The sequence below is a fragment of the Gopherus evgoodei genome, chromosome 1, assembly GCF_007399415.2.
Source record: "Gopherus evgoodei ecotype Sinaloan lineage chromosome 1, rGopEvg1_v1.p, whole genome shotgun sequence".
Classification (NCBI taxonomy): domain Eukaryota; kingdom Metazoa; phylum Chordata; order Testudines; family Testudinidae; genus Gopherus; species Gopherus evgoodei.
In genome coordinates, this window is record NC_044322.1 from 98230032 (window position 1) to 98248654 (window position 18623).

The window sequence follows — 18623 nt, forward strand, 5'->3', positions numbered from 1 at the left end:
GGCCTTAAAATCTTTGAATCTATGTGAACGTGGGACCATTAAACAGAAAAACTCTCCATGAGCAGAACTTTCCACACTGGTCTATCCATTGCTTATTTCTCTTAGTTTTCCTTTTTTAATGGATTTCAGATAAAGCTAGTTAAATTGTAAACATTTCACTTAGTAAAATAGTACAGAAATGTCTGTCATGTAGAGTGTCGTCTTAGAGCTTCTGTGTTTGTTTTACCGAATGTAAAAGAAACCACAGCTACTTCCTTTTCCTTAAAGAGCTAATGTTTGGGGGGAAGGCCTTAGGAGGTAGTTGACTTTGTGTGTGGGGAGGGGGGATTTAGAAATTTATGTTAAGGACTAGCAGAAAGACATAAAGTTAAGAAATTATAAAAGATAATAAATAATAAAAGATCCTTTCAGAGCAAGGACCTCACATCTTCAATGTGCCAAATATTTTGCAACGTGGCGAGTGTTCTCTCAGCATGCTGTAGAAGTGGGTCCTAAAATTGTGTTGGAAAACATTGTAAGTGATGATGTTCAAGCTACCAGAAAGTAAATCAACCCAGATAAATTTTACTTTGGCAGATCAAAATCCCAAATGTTTTATGTTCCTACTGTTTTTTGTTTTGTTTTAGCAACTGCCAGCAAGTACTTGCACAGTGATTTTGCTTTTTAAAATTTTTAAACTTCTGAATACTTGTTGCTATGTGGGCAATAGCCTTTCAGCAATGAGACATATATTGTTTAATGTCAGATACATATAGTTTGATCACTGAATGATCTGTAATTAACATAATTTACTGGTAAATTAATAGACCTTAAGCACTAGAGATTCTCAAAAGGTCAGTAACAAAAATAAAATCTTTTTTTACAAAAAGAGTCACTCAAAATTTCTTTGCCTACACTTTTTCAAGTCTTGTTTTTAAGATGATACAAACCAAACTCTGCATGTGAATTAGCTGAAGAGGAAGTTCTTTGGAAATATGTGACATTAAAATGTGGGCATGACATTAAACCAAGCTGCATCACAAGATGTATTCACTGTACCTAATTCCACTCTTGAAGAGTTTGTTGGAAATATGCAAATAATCTCTTCCTCAAAAGCTTAGACTTCATAAAAATATTTTAGAACTAAGTGAATGATGTGTTAAAAGGTGCGTGCACGTCCAGCTAATAACTATATAACTGCAGTAGTAAATCACGAAGGATCTGAAGTGACATTAAAGAAAAAATTAACAAATATGGAAGTGGTAGGATGAATTAAAACAGTGTACATTTAAACAGTGTTTTTCACAGTTGAATGCATTCTTTCATGCATTTATACTTTTTGAGACATTTTAGTGTCCTGCAGATCAACTATGCAGGCTCACTGTGCTGCAGAGAACTCTTCCTTCAAATTTTATATTTGCCAGGAAGTATATTTTGGACACAGTAGGAAGGATGACCCAGCTGTGGGAGCACTGACTTTCTGTATGACTTTGAGCAAGTCACTTAGCCTCTCTGTGCCTCAGTACCCCATCTGCAGACTGGGGGAGGAAGGAAGATGGGAACTGCCAGGATAAAAACTACCTGTTAAAACATCATGAAAATGACACCCAATGACCAATCTAGTCACAGGTTACACACGCACACATTTTGGACACACAAGCGGTATATACTACTCTTTTTCCTCTAGCTTCCTCACCTACTAGTCTTCTCTCTCACTCTGTGCTTTTTGTTCTGTGGTTTAGTATAGATCTTACATTATGGTAATAACCATTTACTATAAAAATTATATAAATTTATATAAAATTTTGTCAGGATAGTTATTTCTAACTCTCTTTGGTGCACTCTTTCCCTTCTGGGACAAAAACATTTTAAGGTACTGAAACTATTCATGCTGTCCCTTGACTGTGTGCTGTTAGTGACTCAGAGCTATGATTGTATCTGAAATCGGCATGGAGATTATTCTGTTTGTGGTTAAAACACCATTAGTCACACTGCAGGATTTGTCAAGTCTGATATATATTTTCCTTTAACTGTCATAATTTGCTTTGTTTTTTGTTCTTGTTGCGGATGTAACATTATGCTGTTACTTGCTGAGCTCATTTAAGTTCTAGCTTGTTTTGAAAATCAATGCTTTTTTAAAAGTGGACAGATGAGTGCTCAATAGTTTCTGCTAGTTGTTCTGGATAGTAAAGAAAAATGTTGAGCGGGTATTCATGTTATGGTGCTTATAGCCATAGGCTAGTTTCTGATTGACATTGGCAAGTTTCTGGGGTAGGTTTAGTTCCCTTATAATAGATTTTTAGTAGAGATGTGGGATGTAGTTGAGAGGAAATAAAAAAGCTTCCACTCCCATGCCCAGTCTTGGTCTAGGTTTGGAAGCCAATCAAAATCTTTCTTTGATTACAGAGAAGTTCATTTCAGTTGAAGCTAAATATGAGTCAACAGTGTAACGCTGTTGGAAAAAAAAGCAAACATCATTCTGATGTATTAGCAGGAGTATTGTAAACAAGACACGAGAAGTAATTCTTCCACTCTACTCTGCACTGTTTAGGCCTCAGCTGGAGTATTGTGTCCAGTTCTGGGTGCCACATTTCAGGAAAGATCTGGAGAAATTGGAGAAAGTCCAGAGAAGAGCAACAAAAATGATTAAAGATCTGTGAGGGAAGATTGAAAAAATTGGGTTTGTTGAGTCTGGAGAAGAGAAGACTGAGTGGGGACATAACAGTTTTCAAGTACATAAAAGGTTGTTACAAGGAGGAGGGAGAAAAATTGTTTTTCTTAACCTCTGAGGATAGGACAAGAAGCAGTGGGCTTAAATTGCAGCAAGGCAGTTTAGGTTGGATATTAGGAAAAACTTCCTGTCAGAGTGGTTAAGCACTGGAATGAATTGCCTAGTGAGGTTGTGGAATCTCCATCATTGGGGATTTTTAAGAGCCGGTTGGACAAACACCTGTCAAGGATGGTCTAGATAATACTTAATCCTGTCTTGAGTGCAGGGGACTGGACTAGATGACGTCTCAAGGTCCCTTCCAGTTCTGATTCCTTTGGGAACACAGGATATGGGATTTCTATGAGTATCCAGTGAACAGGGGCTAGATACACTTAGACTGCCTAAGTGGTGATCAGGCTGGTTGTGTTAAGGAGTTAGCAGGTACAGGTAAGACTCCCTCGCTCTGCAGGCAGATGGTAGCAAGATGACACACAACCCTTTGTGCACTGAGAAGTATTACAGTCATTTCAGCATTTGTGACATCACAAATGTCAGTGTTTGTGACATGCCTTTCTGATCTGTTATGCCACAAGCAATAACCTGTGATAGCGCTGTGTGACAGAGACAGGAAGAGACCAGTGATGGCAGAAGAGAACTGTAAACATGATCATCACAACAAGGATGTCAAAGGATTATAACCACCCCACATTCATTCAATATTTACTTGCTTGGACACTACTAACCTCTGCATGGAATGTAGAATTTATTGCTGCAAGTAAAGGAAAAACTATATGTGAATCAACTTTGTTGGCATTTTTCTAATTACATAAATGTCTATTGTTCATCCATTGAGAATGAGAATTTCATTGAGAGTGCACTAGAAAAAGAGACAAAAGGTGGAGAAAAGGGAAGTGCTCTTCTCTGGGGGAGGGTGGTACTTGGACACTATACCACAGTTTACAGGGTTTACCTTACACCTCCGCTCAAGTCATATACACAGCATTTGAGTTCAGATATAAAACAAAAGGAAATATATTTAAGAAAAAATTGAGATTGAAATAAAAAACAGTGAGAGATAGGAACAAAAGGTTATATGTAAAACAACATTCCACAGTGCATATTCTAAAGCCTAAATTTAACTAAGAAGTTATCCTCCAGTCTAAAGAAGTTTATCTCACCCAAACTTCTCTCCTGTGTTTTCCACCAAGATTTGGTAGAGATCCTTTTTTCATAAAGCATACCGTGCATTTACTTCCTAGATGAAGAATAGCAGGATGTCTCTTTGCTCCTCTAAATATACCAGAACAGTCCTTTGATGTTAACCTCCAGATAAGGTTCCCCCCATCACCTGTTTATTTCTTCCTGTTAGATTTTTTCTGAAGTCTCCACCATCTCTTCATTAGCATTTATCTTAGAATGCTAGTAGACTCCTTTTGTAGGACACACTGCACAGTGGTTTCCTCCTTTTCCCCGTCCCCCTTCTCCGCCCTGGAGATAAGTGTCTCCCATCAGATGCCTAGAAGAATTTGTCTCAAGATGGACTACTTTTGAGTGACCTGTTTTTAACTGTGACCTAGAGAACATAAACTTTAATGTATATAGATAATTCTTCACATATTCTCCATGCATACATCTCACAATGATTATGATGACCGCTGACTTTCATTAGAGACCTTAACTTGACATTCTTTTGGTGAACCCTAGGAATCTCTGTACCTCTCTACACCCTAGTACCCTCTGCCATTTGGCATCCAAAGGTTCTTGGGTCATGCAGACTCCAAGACTCTCTGAAGGAAAGTGGCCTCTTCTGTTGAGTCATCATAGCTGCAGGGGCAAAAGCCCTGTAATGGAATTCAAGGTGGCAATTATGATGACTTGTGCAGGGGTTCTCAAACTGGGGGTCGGGGCTCCTCGGGGTCTTGAGGTTATTACATGAGAGGCCACAAGCTATCAGCCTCCATCCCAAACCCCACTTTGCCTCCACATTTATAATAGTGTTAAATATATTTAAAAGTGTTTTTTCGTTTATAAGGGGGGGTCGCACTCAGAGGCTTGCTATGTGAAATGGGTCACCAGTACAAAAGTTAGAGAACCACTGAGTTAGTGCCAAGTGGGATGTAAGGAGCTTGGACAGAGGTGGCCTTGGAGAAAACCGTAAAAACAGCCATTCTTATAGATGTAACATCGGCTGAAGTTTATGTTGGTTTTGTGATAGCAATAAAGCAGAATTCGAGAGGAGGTAAATGTGGACCCTATAGGCTGTGGACTTTGTTGAAAGTAGGGTAGGGACTTGGCCCATTAACAGGGTATTGCAGAAGGAATCTCTTAGGAAGAGAAAGTTTCTGGTTAGACTCATTAACTTCTCTAGTGCTGCCATTTAAAAAACTAATAGGGTTTTGATAAACTTTAAAAAAAATTGTTAGAAAAATTGCTAGATTTAATTATTCTTCGAGTTCGTGCTCATATTGATTCCAATTAGGTGTGCGCGTGCTGCGTGCAAGATCGTCGGAAGATTTTTACCCTAGCAACACTCGGTGGGGTGAGGCACCCCCTGGAGTGGTGTACTTATGGCGCCAGATATATTCCCCTGCCGACCCAGCACCCCCTCAGTTCCTTCTTACCGTCCGTGACGGTTGTTGGAACTGTGGAGCACAGCATAGCTGATCTCCACCTTCCTAGCTTTACTCGTTGTATTGTAGATAGTTGTGTAGTGTAGTTGTTAATAGTTTTTAGCAGTTATAGTGTAGTTAATAGTAAGTTTTGTATATAGTGTAGATAGCGTTTGGAGGAAACAGGGTTTATCCCCTTCCCTCCTCCCCGGTACCAGGGCCAGGCCCAGATCTCCGGGTTTCAAGCCTTGCTCGGCCTGTTTCAAGCTGATGCCTACGAGAGACCCCCACGACTCCTGCCTGAATGCCTGGGAGAATCCCATCAGCCAGATAAGTGTTGCATTTGTAAGGCCTCAAGTCTCGAACAAAAAAGGAGCGAGACTTTCATTTAAAACAGCTCCTAATGGAAGCAGCACATAGGCCGGTGCCTTCGGTACATCGCACAGACCAGGCGCCGTCAGTTTGAAGCACTCCTCCGGCACCAGCAAAGACTTTCGGTACCAGACGTCTCTGGCACCGGTACAGACGTGACATCATTCGCTGTCTCCACGGCCCAAGAAGCAGCACAAACCACCTGCTGCTTCTGTACAGTTGCAGACACCGCCTGTGCCCCCATTGGAGCAACAGACCGGGCTGGACCAACATAGAATCTTAGAATATTAGAGTTGGAAGGGACCTCAGAAGGTCATTTAGTCCAACCCCTGCTTAAAGCAGGACCAATCCCCAGGACCAGTCCCACAAAGACTCCAACTCCAGCACCGTCAATTCCAGCGCTGCAAGGGCCGTTGAGTCCGGTGCACACAAGCTCCCCAGTGCACACTGTGGTTGAGCTTGGCCTGCCGTCCACTCTGGAGACTTTCTCCACCACTCACGACCTGATCGTGCTGACGGAGCCTGGACTGTCTCACCCTCTGGCACCGTTGGTGCGGACTGTTCCATCCATGGGGAATCCAGTCTTCATGCGACCTTCCTCGCAGAGTGAGACAGCTCGGCACCGATCTCGGTCCCAGTCCAGGTCGCAGTCCTGATCCCACTGATGGTCCTGGACTTGGCACCACTCACAGTCCCGGCACCGATCCCCATCTCGGTGCCAGTCGTATTCGTGGCGCCGCTACACCTCACACAGGTCTCCCTCCCGGTACGATCAGTACCGATCCAGCTTCTGGCACCCGTCCCAGCACCGATCGTCTCGCAGCCATTCCAGACACTGCCCAGGCCGTAGATCCTCGTCGAGATCTAGATTGGCCTCCCGGCACCATTATGGCCGTTGGTCCCGATCCTGATCACAGTACCGCCCGAGATCCCAGCACCGGTCTCCAGCTCTCAGGTGCGGAGTGACAGAGTGGGACGGTACAACTCTGCAATGGGCGTTCGGCCCCGCCTTGGCCTTCACGACCGAATTCAACGTCATCTCAAGCAGGGAACAGCTACCACATCCAGGGCCATGACCCTGATGGTGCTAGCCAGGGGCAAGATGAAGGACAGGATCCTAATCAGGGACCCCCACAATGATCCTTCTGGACTCCTTGGGCACACCACCAAGCCCAAGGTGTCACCTCAGGCCCTTCTCAATCTGCCCATTTGGAGCCTCGGATGCCTGAGGCCACTGTGAGCCGCCCTCCCCCCAGTAGCCTCGGAGGCGACTGTCCTGCCATCAGATCAGGACCATGCCGCTAGTGTGGGGGACCTAGGGCAACCAGACCCTCCTTAACCAGACCTTCCCCAGGATCTGCTAGTACCGGGGGTATCCTCCTCATCCTCGCCTGACGAGGCCGTAACAGGCACGACCTCCTCTGGTCCACCGCCTATAAATCTTCGTGCACACCAGGAATTACTGTGTAGGTTAGCACAGAACATGTACCTCCAGGTGGAGGAGGTGGTGGAAGTTGAGGATCCGGTGGTGGACATTTTTTCGGCTGATGCCCCCACACACATTGCCCTTTCTTTCATTCAGATCATCCAGGCTAATTCCAATACGATCTGGCAGTTCTCAGCAACTATTCCTCCCACAGCCAGAGAGGTGGAGAGGAAATACGTGGTGCCCTCTAAGGACTATGAATATTTGTATGTTCACCCCCAACCTTGTTCCCTCATGGTACAGTCTGTGAACGAGAGGGAGAGACGCGGCCAGCAAGCGCTTGCCTCTAAGTCCAAGGACGCTAGGTGCCTGAATTTATTTGGGTGCAAGGTTTATTCAGGTGGTGGTCTACAGCTCAGGGTAGTTAACCAGCAGCCCCTCCTGAACTGTTATAACTATAACACCTGGAGCTTGATGGGGACGTTCAAGGAGATGGTTCCCCAGGAGTCCAGGGAGGAGTTTGCGGCCTTGCTAGAAGAGGGCAAGAAAGTGGTGAGGACATCCCTGCAGGCGTCTTCAGATACAGTGTACCTGGCAGCTAGGACTCTAGCCTTAGGTGTGGCTGTGTGCCGCATCTCATAGCTACAAGTGTCCAGTCTTCCTCTGGAGCTGCAGCAGACCATTCAAGACCTGCCCTTTGATGGCCAGGGGCTATTCTCTGATAAAACTGATCCCAGACTTCGGAGTCTGAAGGACAACGGGTCCAGCATGCGCTCATTGGGCATGCATACCCTGGTGACACAACGTAGGCCCTTCCGGCCGCAGCTGCAGCACACCTACCCTAATCCTCAACCGCAGCAAGACTTCACTAGAAGGCTTGGCCATGGTAATAGGAGGAGACAATCTGGTCCTCAATCAGGCTAGAATCAGGGCCCCCAAAAACCATTGGCAGGGCCCAAGCAAAACTTTTGAAGGTGCACCCGAGGACGGAGCACCAGTCTCCTTGCAGGATCCTTTCTCGCCTTTCTTCAACCACCTTTCCTATTTCCTCCCTGTGTGGTCCTGCGTAATGTCAGATCGCTAGGTCCTACGCACAGTGGAAACTGGATACCATCTTCAGTTTGTTTCACCCCCCCTTCCCACCCTCCCTTCCTGTCCCTCTTCAGGGACCCCTCTCACGAGCAGCAACTCTTACAGGAGGTACAGGCGCTCCTGGCTATCGGAGCAGTGGAAGAGGTCTCAAAGGATTTGAGGGGCAGAGATTTTTACTCCCATTACTCCCTAATCCCCAAGGCAAAGGGGGGACTACGGCCCATCCTGGACCTGCGCAGACTCAGCAAAGTCATGGTAAAGTTTAAGTTCCGCATGGTTTCCCTGGGGACCATTATCCCTTCCCTGGATCATGGAGACTGATATGCCACCCTCGACATGGATGCATACTTCCACATAGTAATTTATCCGCCGCACAGGCAATTCCTTTGCTTTGTGGTCAACCAGCAGCATTTCCAATTTACCATCCTTCCCTTCGGCCTATCCACAGCGCCAAGAGCCTTCACAAAGTGTATGGCTGTTGTAGCGGCCTCGCTATGCCGACATCAGATACAAGTGTTTCCATACCTCGATGACTGGCTAATTCGAGGTCGTTCCAAGCTACAGGTGCGGTCTCATGTTTGTTTCGTCATGAGCTTGTTCAAGCAACTAGGCCTGCTGCTCAACATCGAAAAGTCCACTCTGGAGCCTACACAGAGAATAGACTTCATTGGGGTGATCCTGGACTCGAGTCTTACCACAGGCCCACTTCCAGTCCATGATGACCATTATTCATGGCCTCCAAAGCTTCCCGGCCTCTTGCACTTTTGTAATCAGACATTCCAGACTATTCCTCCATCCACTTCAGACTTGGCTCTCATCAGTGTACCGTCCAGGCCAAGACAGTTTGGACACAATTCTCACTGTGCCAATGGAGGTCTTGTCTTATCTAGCCCTGACCTCGGACGCACCATCTCTGGGCTGGGGTGCTCACCTTGCTGGCCTTCGCACACAAGGTTTTTGATCCGCACAAGAAATAACCCTACACATCAACATAAGGGAACTGAGAGCAGTACACCTGCATGTCAGGTATTCCGTGAACACCTTCAGGGTCATTGTATCACAATCTTCACAGACAACACAACGGCCATGTTTTACATCAACAAGCAAGATGGAGCGCGGTCGTTCCTCCTCTGTCAGAAAGCCAGACATCTCTGGGAATTTTTCATAGCCCACTCAGTTGACCTGGTGGCGTCGTTTCTCCCAGGAGTCCAGAATACCTTGGCAGATCGCCTCAGCAGGTCCTTCCTAGCTCAAGAGTGGTCGATTCGCCTGGACGTTATCCATTCTGTTTTCCGAAAGTGGGGGTTTCCCCACATAGACCTCTCACCTCTCACGAGAATCAGAAGTGCCAGGTATTCTGCTCTCTCCAGGTATGTTGCCCAGGCTCCCTGTCAGATGCCTTCCTGATACCATGGAAAGACCACCTGCTCTATGCCTTTTCTCTGTTCCCATTGGTCCACAAGATCCTTCTCAAGTTATGCAAGGACAAGGTCCCCTTAATCTTAATCGCTCCAGCGTGGCCCAGACAGCATCGGTACACCACACTCCTCAATCTGTTGGTGACCAAACCAGTTCCTCTACCATTGTGGCCGGATCTCATAACTCAGGAATACGGCAGGTTATGTCATCCAGACCTGCAGTCCCTTCATCTCACAGTATGAATGCTGCATGGCTAACTCAATCTGAGCTTTGTTGCTCTAGTACAGTGCAGCAAGTACTCTTGGGTACTAGTTCCACATACCTGGCCAAATGGAAGCGCTTCTCCTGCTGGTGTGCCCAGAGCAATACTGTACCTCTGGAGGTGCCAGTACCTACCACCCTAAAGTATCTCTGGTCCCTGAAACAGCAAGGCCTAGCTGTCTCATCCATCAGAGTACACCTAGTAGCGATTTCAGCCTTCCACCCTGGTGAGAACGGGCTCTCCGTTTTCTCCAATCCTATGGTCAGCAGGTTCCTCAAGGAACGTCTGTACCTGCAAGTTCGTCATCCAGCCCTTACGTGGGACCTCAATCTGATCCTATCTAGACTCATGGGTGCCCCCTTTGAACCGATGGCCACCTGCTCGCTTCTGTACCTTTCCTAGAAAACAGCTTTCCTCATCGCTATCACATCGGCAAGTTGCGTGTTGGAACTTTGGGCCCTCACAGCGGACGCACCATATACGGTGTTCCATAAGGACAAGGTACAGCTGCGACCACACCTCACCTTCCTCCCTAAGGTGGTGTCTGCCTTCCATGTCAACCAAGACATCTTCCTCCCGGTCTTCTCTCTGAAGCCGCACGCTTCGTGACAAGAGCAACAGCTATATTCCCTAGATGTTCGTAGGGCTCTCACCTTTTACATCGAATGAACAAAACCTTTTAGAAAGACGTCCCAGCTGTTCATAGCAGTGGCAGACCGGATGAAGGGCCTCCTGGTCTCCTCACAGCAAATCTTGTCTTGGATTATGTCATGCATCCGTATGTGCTATAGCTTGGCTCGTGTCCCAACTACCTGCCTCACTGCCTATTCTACTCGGGCTCAAGCTTCGTCTGCCGCCTTTCTGGCCCATGTGCCCATACAGGAGATCTGTAGGGCAATGACTTGGTCATCCATGCACACCTTCACTTCCCACTATGCCATAGTGCAGCAGTCCAGGGATGATGTGGCATTTGGTTCAGCAGTCCTTCACTCTGCGACATCTCACTCCAACCCCACTGCCTAGGTAAGGCTTGGGAGTCACCTATTTGGAATCGATATGAGCAAGCACTCGAAGAGGAAAAGACAGTTACTCACCTTTGTAACGGTTGTTCTTTGAGATGTGTTGCTCATATCCATTCCAAACCTGCCCTCCTTCCCCACTGTCAGAGTAGCTGGCAAGAAGGAACTGAGGGGGTGTTGGGTCGGCAGGGGCATATATCTGGCGCCATAAAGGCGCCACTCCAAGGGGTACCTCAGCCAACCCACCGAGTGTTGCTTCCGATGATCGTGCACGCAATGCGCGCACACCTAATTGGAATGGGTATGAGCAATACATCTCGAAGAACAACAGTTAGAAAGGTGGGTAACCGTCTTTTTTTAAATAACAGTCTGTGTACTCTGAAACAGGTAACAATTTAGTTATGTGACCCTATGAAATCCCCACTGTTAAAGCTTCAACTTGACTATATCTGTTTTTCTCTGTATGGGGGTGAGGGGTGGGGAGTTAAGCAGAAATGCCTTCCACCTGTCTCAACAGGCTGTGGAACTTGATGGAGCAAGCAGTGAAAGGGAGGGAGAGAAGACTCTGGGAGGCATCAGGGAGCTCCCCTTTCCCTCCCATTTTTGGAGGCTCTGGCACCCACTGGTCAGCGAGGGGCAGGAGGGATGCTGATTGGCTCACATTCCCCAGCTCCAGGGATTTAACGTGGAGCATGGGCCATTGGGTACTGTTGGGTGTTTTTTAAAGCAAGTGCCCCAAATCTTCACAATACTGTGGTATCAAGGTCCTATTTCCCCACATCCACTTTAGGGCCAGCCAGGATGATTTGCTTTACCAGAGATCAAAAGCTTTAGCTATTTGAATTTTGCCTATACCCAAGTCACTATGCTGGTATTTGGCTTTACTCCTAAACAAGAAATACACTTGAGTCACAAGTAATGCAATCTGCAGACTTTTAAAAATAATAGTTGGTGGTTGTAGTGGAAGTGTAGGGTGAAGAAATCCCATAGTGTTATATCCATATTCACTGAGGCATGGATTCTCCACTGAAGACTCTGGCTAAATACACCAGATAAAATTTGCCTTGAAAAAGTGAAAGAACAACATACCTCTGTCAGCCAGTTAAGGCTTTGTGTGGTAATTTTTTTTTCATTTGCTTTTGCTTTCAGATTTCTGGGATGTGCTACAGCAGTAGTGTGCTAAAAGTTCATCAGGTGCTTTGTGTTCCCAGCTGGCTAGCAAAAATATTTTCTTGGACTCTTGAACCAATATTCTCATCTGCAGAACCATCCAACGAGATTCGAGTAGGAATGGGAGCAACAGTGGACATCCAGAGACAGCAGAGAATGGAATTACTGGATCGTCAAATCATGATGTCTCAGTTTGCACAGATGAGACGGCAAAGACAACAGCAGGTATAAATAAAATTATTTGTTAAAGTGTATGATTCTTCTGAGTAATGGAAATATGGAGGGAAGGGGGGTTTGGTTAATCGTAATTTGTGGATCTAATTTAGGAACAAGCATAGTTTTGTTTTTAAAAAATTTCCCTATTGGAATTATGTAATTACTATTTCATAGACTTCTGTAATGTTAGTGAACATTTACGTAGATTTTATATTATTAAAGTTCATTACAAGACATGAACTAATTTTCACAAAACAACTTAGGGATAGATAGGTGGCATCACACTGTTTTACCAGTAGCAAAATGAGCCTGAGGTGTGAAGTGATTTAACAAAGCCCACAGTTGTGAGGTTATGCTGGGACTAGAACCCAGGGCTGCAGGTTGTTTGATGGCCATTACCTCTGTGCTGCTACCTAGCAGCCATGTTGGACCTGTGTACCTCAGGAGGCTATACTGACAGCTTCTTTCATGGCTCCAGATTGGTCCAGGCACTGTATTTAAGCCCAGAAGAAGTTCCAGGAAATGTGCATGCAACAAGGTGGACTCCGCTGCCAGCCTTAGCAATGGTCCTGCCTCTTGGCTCACTCTCCTGGCCCTGGCTGTGATCCTTGGCTCTGATTCCTAGTTTCTGACTACTGCTTTGACCTTTGGTGCTGTTCCTGGCTTCTGACCACTATTACTTGGACCAGTAGGCCTGGCTGACAAGGGTGTGTGACAATGCCACAATTAAAACTTAGCATGTCCTGATGCTCCAGACCATGCTGTCAGTCAGAAAAGTTACCATCCTCTTCAGAGAGTTTGAAAGTCAGCTCTGTAGTTCAGTGTTTTGCATGGGTAAATAGGAGGGATTACATCACCCATATTGCACAATGCTTGTTTCTTTATGAAAGCACACACAATTCTCGATATCTAATTTTCCTGTAGGCGTCAACCACAGTGCTTTCCTATTACTGCTTACATTTTATTGCCTATAAATTAGATCGTTAATCTCTTTATTTTTCTCAGTTTTGATGGAGTGGACAAGGGCAGGTGCTCATCTACTTGTTCCTGTAAGACAGTAAAATAAAGCAGCTGATGCCTTGATTTGTATTTCTCCTAGGATCCTAGAGTGTATATATTGGCAGTCTAGTAAAGCCAGGTGAACATGTGGGCTCCATATGAACCTCTGGTTTCTGTAACTTAACTACAAGCTACATGAGAATGAATAATTGTCTGTGTGAGATCTGAATTTCATTTTATTCCTGTGAATTTTAGCCATACAATAGTACATTCAGCTGCTATGTTATGTGCTGGGTGGAGCTAGTATGGAAAGGAAGGGAGTGGAAAGATCTGATCTGAATGAACAAGATGTGCTAATGTAAAAGGTTAAAACTAGTTGCTTTAAAAGTGTAGTTTGCAATAAGGTTGAAAACACTGATAAACTTCTCTTATATCTACTATTGAATTTAATTTAGCCTAAAAGAGTCAATTGGATGATAGCAGTCTGAAAATGTGGGGAAAACATGAGGGGTTCAGCTCTCCTGGCATTTCTGGGCATAATTTTCAAGAGAAGATAGTTTATATCAGAGAGATCTTTATATTTAAAAAGGAGAAGAATGACTCAGCTAAGGGAATACACTAAATAAAATGCTTGATAAAAATCATAGCTTGAGTTGAAAAGGACTCCTGGGTAAGCTAGTCTTTCTGCAGAAAAGGACGTAGGAGTTACAGTGGACGAGAAGCTGGATATGCGTCAACAGTGTGCCCTTGTTGCCAAGAAGGCTAACGGCATTTTGGGCTGTATAAGTAGGAGCATTACCAGCAGATCGAGGGACGTGATCATTCCCCTCTATTCGGCATTGGTGAGGCCTCATCTGGAGTACTGTGTCCAGTTTTGGGGCCCACACTACAAGAAGGATGTGGAAAAATTGGAAAGAGTCCAGCGGAGGGCAACAAAAATGATTAGGGAGTTGGAGCACATGACTTCTGAGGAGAGGCTGAGGGAACTGGGATTGTTTAGTCTGCAGAAGAGAAGAATTAGGGGGGATTTGATAGCTGCTTTCAACTACCTGAAAGGGGGTTCCAAAGAGGATGGATCTAGACTGTTCTCAGTGGTAGCAGATGACAGAACAAGGAGTAATGATTTCAAGTTGTAGTGGGGAAGGTTTAGGTTGGATATTAGGAAAAAAATTTTCACTAGGAGGGTGCTGAAGCACTGGAATGGTTTACCTAGGGAGGTGGTGGAATCTCCTTCCTTAGAAGTTTTTAAGGTCAGGCTTGACAAAGCCCTGGCTGGGATGATTTAGTTGGGGATTAGGTCCTGCTTTGAGCAAGGGGTTGGACTAGATGATCTCCTGAGGTCCCTTCCAACCCTGATATTCTATGATTCTATGATTCCCTTTGCAGAAATGTACTGAGGGGTTGTCCTGTACTGTGTGTTAACACTATATGAATTTTACCTAAGGCAATTTAGAACAGCTCTAGTGTCAGTCCCTCATTTACCTTCCTGGTAACATAATTCTATTCTTCACAGTTAGCTTCACTTCAATTTTATTAAATTGTCTTGATGTACAACCCAGACAGTTGCAAATGATCTTTTCTCTGCCCTTCCAACAATCACTTTTAACCTAGTGTTCGTTGTAAAAACTAAACTGGGAACCGTTCAATGCTCCAAAGTTAGTTGTTGTAATAGAAACTAAACTGAAAGTGGCTGTTTGGTCACAAACTGCTGTAAAAGGGGTAGCTAAACTTCTGTGAAATAAGAGGAGGCAGAAAGGACCCCAATAATCAGGAGAAGTTTAAAAAGGATTTTAAAAAAATTAAAAAGAAATAGTAAATACATTCAAAATAGTAGGTGAAAAAATGTGTCCCTATTCTTTTGTCCTGTCCTTCTCCTAAGAACTGTTTTCTATTGTGGAAAGATGCACTGAATTATCCACCTTATGCCAAAAATAGTTTTTGAAAAAGTTTTTAAAAAACAAAAATGAACCATATTTTAATAGCATATCCTAATTTTTCTTTGCCCTATACTTCCACTACAACCACTGTTCCCATTACCAGGTTATTGGTGCACTTCAGTCAAATAAGAAGGCAGTTAGCCTTTGGCTTACCTCTTCATAATGCACATGACACATTCACCGATATCCTATTCATATCCTTGAGTCCCTTATTGCTATATTAGTGAATGCCCAGCAAAGTCAACGAAGGGAAGGCGATGGTGTTAATCTATCAACACTTTAGAAAGGTTTGGTATGCAAAGGTAGTAACCAGTTTTTCTTGACTCATACAATTTACTGGATGCCAGTCAAATCACCAAAAGCAGGGCTCAGATTCCAGTATGGGTTGATGCAAAAATGAAAAATGGTCCAATTCATGATTGAATACTTGACTGTTTAAAAATATATGTCTAACCAAAATACTTTAACCCTCAACAAAAAACCACATCTGTACAATATTTTTGAATGTTAACATTTGATAGATATGCCTGATCTGCTAAATAAATTTGAGAGAGAGAGAGAAAGCAATTTCACTCAGTTTAATAAAATCCCTAGAAACAATATATCATGGGTGTTGTAATGCTTCTTGCTGTGTAATATAGTAATATCCTATTTAATAGAAAGATCTGATGTCTATATTCCTGTATAATGTCTCTGAAAAAAAGCTAATTGCGGTAATGATTGTTGTTTCTGATATTTACATAGCAGTGATTTGTAAACTTGTTAAAACTTCCTGAATAAATAGAAGATTGAGGTCTAACATTGTCCTCAGATTATGTTGTTACTCTTGCGCAAACCTGTTCCCTTCAGTGAGTTTACACAAGTGTAACTGTGTGTGTAATCTGAAGACAGTGATGTTGCACAGGTGTAACTGAGTGTATAATCTGAAGACAGTGGGGTTGTATAGGTGGCCTTACAGTTAGAACCTAGATAATAATTCTACTTGTGATGTACAAACTATAAGAGAATCTGGTTCACTTTCCCAGAGCAGTAAGGTTGACACTAGTAAAAGGTAGCTAATACATTTAAAAAAAATGAAAGTTAGCAAATATGGCTCTGAATTCACACTGGGAGAATGCCAATTTATGAGGTAATCTAGAGCAACTACATCGTTATGCTGCCCCCAAACCAGCCCAAGAGGATGATTGACTCCTTTACTCTGTCACCCTCCTGATCTCCATGTTGCTTCAGGAGTCAGTAAACTGTGACAGATGTGACCTATTGCAGCATATTCATCCCTACATACCAGTATAGCTACATCACCACGTGCACTGGGGAAGTGGAGTCAAGGCTCCATGCACTTCTTGACCCTATCTGCCCATTCCCACCCATTTGCCTAATATGGGGAACACAGGAGTTTGGTGTAGCTAATTTCCCTTTGCATGCAGGAAGGTACGGTGTACCAGATTGAGGGAGTAAGGAGTTACCTTATGCTCTTTCCTTTACCCCAGCAAACAGGACAAACTTTGATCTATCCCTAAAAAGGCACCAATTTTATAATCACTTTTCACAGCAAAGCTATACTTCAGTTCTCTAGAAGAAATACAGAAACTGTTGTAATGAGCCCAGCAAGTTGAGACAATCCAACACAATAAGACTGCAATTTAGGTAGGAGAAGAGGTTCAACTTTAAATTCCAAAATTTAGAGGAGATTTAAGGGGGAGTTTGAATTCATCTTTCTTCTTTACGTTTGAGTACCTCAAAGAATAATAAACCGAAGGGAAAAGGGAAAGAGAGACTTAACCAAAGCAAAATTAGGGAACAACAGGATAATGCAGTAGCCTGTAGAGTTAATACTAAAATAAAATAATTCTGAAGGAAAAAATAAGAGAGAAGAACTGAAAAAAAGAGAACATCACAGTGGAAGAAACTGGAAAAAAAAAGTATTCAGCTGCTGGCAAATATATTTGATTATTCTCTACTACCCCAAAAATTAGGAGTGTAAAAGATTTTCTCAACTCCTTATTCTTTCCTCTTGTATTGTTCAATGATTTGTTTAAAGCAGGATTTTCTTGTAATACTTTCTATGGAAACAGTTATGTTCACTGGCCATTTATTCTTTGAAAATTTCCATTTCCTTTCCCATTCTCTCTAGATGTTATGCCCCAAACCCAGGGTAACATGGAGTGCAGTGGAATAACTCACAGAACCTCTGTACTCTTGGACACTCAAACATTTGGAGAAGTAGAATGAACCCACAGTAGGGTTTGAGCTTGGATCATCAAGATTGCTACCTGATGTACCTCCTTTTGAATGGTGGTGTAAATTATTACTGATAGATTGATAATGGTGTCTGCATATAGCAGTCTGGAGAATCCAGTTGCATTTGTTTAAAAACTGTAGTTGTTATGGTAGTTAAATGATTGGTCTTGTCTTGGTTGCTGGTTACTATGGCTACTGTGGTTGAACAACTGGTGCTTTGTCAGTTGCTAGCTATTTCTTTTCTATACAATTACCACAGCATTTTCTGTTTGTTTTTTCACTCCCATAATGCTGGCTGTTGGTGAACTTGCTCCATAGATGAAGAATTCTTTAGCTTCCTCCCTCACCAAAATTCTGAAAGATTAATATAAACTTTGTTTTATATATTCACACTCTTGAAAACAAATTAAATTTACTAGCCTACAAGTTCTCTTACTGCTTTTTACTTTCTTTCCATTTCTTTATTATCTTTTCTCTCCCACTTTTTCTTCTACTTTGCTTTGATTTTCTGTCCCTTTTTTCCTCTCACTCTTTAAGTAGGTTGTCCTGTCTCTCTCTTCTGTTCCTCTTTTCTCTAGGAGTCAATATTCTTTTCCCCTGGATCTCTCTCGTGCTTCTTGTGACTGACATGGCAGTATGCACTCTGCCTTGGGGTCTCAAAGGCAGGCACTGCCTCTCGTGGATCCAGTGCTGTGGAACTTTAGCCTTCTGGCTACAACACCCTCCAGTTCCACCCCATAAGTCCAAAGGACAACAGGAAAGAAGGAACTCAAAAGAGATTCATCTGGCAAGTCTTTGGTGGGACCCTGGCCTTTTACCCAGGGTCTATCTTCAAACAGGCAGTTGTTCAGTCGGTCTTCCTGGGCCTGGTCTCCCTATTTGCAGGGCGGCTTGTCTTGCTGGCCAGGAGTCCCAGGTTTCTGTCATAGAGGGAAAAGTAGAGGTCTGCTCTCCTTCCTGGTCAGCCTCTAACTTAATTCAGTCCTCTTCTTTTAGCTCCCCTTTCCATTCCTGACACATGCTCCAGGTGTCTAGGAGTGGGGCTAGTTGGGACAGTCCTCTCATGGACAGTCTGGGGCTTGTACTCCCTATCACAACCCCCCCCATGTGTTCTTTTCCGTTATCTGAGTGTCTCTTTGTCCCCATCCCCAGTCTTTCCCATATCTTGGAGT

General features: G+C 43.9%; 1 protein-coding gene across 4 annotated transcripts in view; it reads left to right on the plus strand.

Annotated features, from left to right (window-relative positions):
• UBAC2 (UBA domain containing 2) overlaps positions 1-18623 on the plus strand; it is a 181367-nt gene that overhangs the window by 148443 nt on the left and 14301 nt on the right. For all 4 annotated transcript variants that reach the window (XM_030567975.1, XM_030567968.1, XM_030567957.1 and 1 more), the window contains one exon: positions 12038-12283. In XM_030567975.1, the coding sequence (XP_030423835.1) occupies positions 12038-12283 (246 nt within the window). The remainder of the gene's footprint in view (positions 1-12037; positions 12284-18623) is intronic.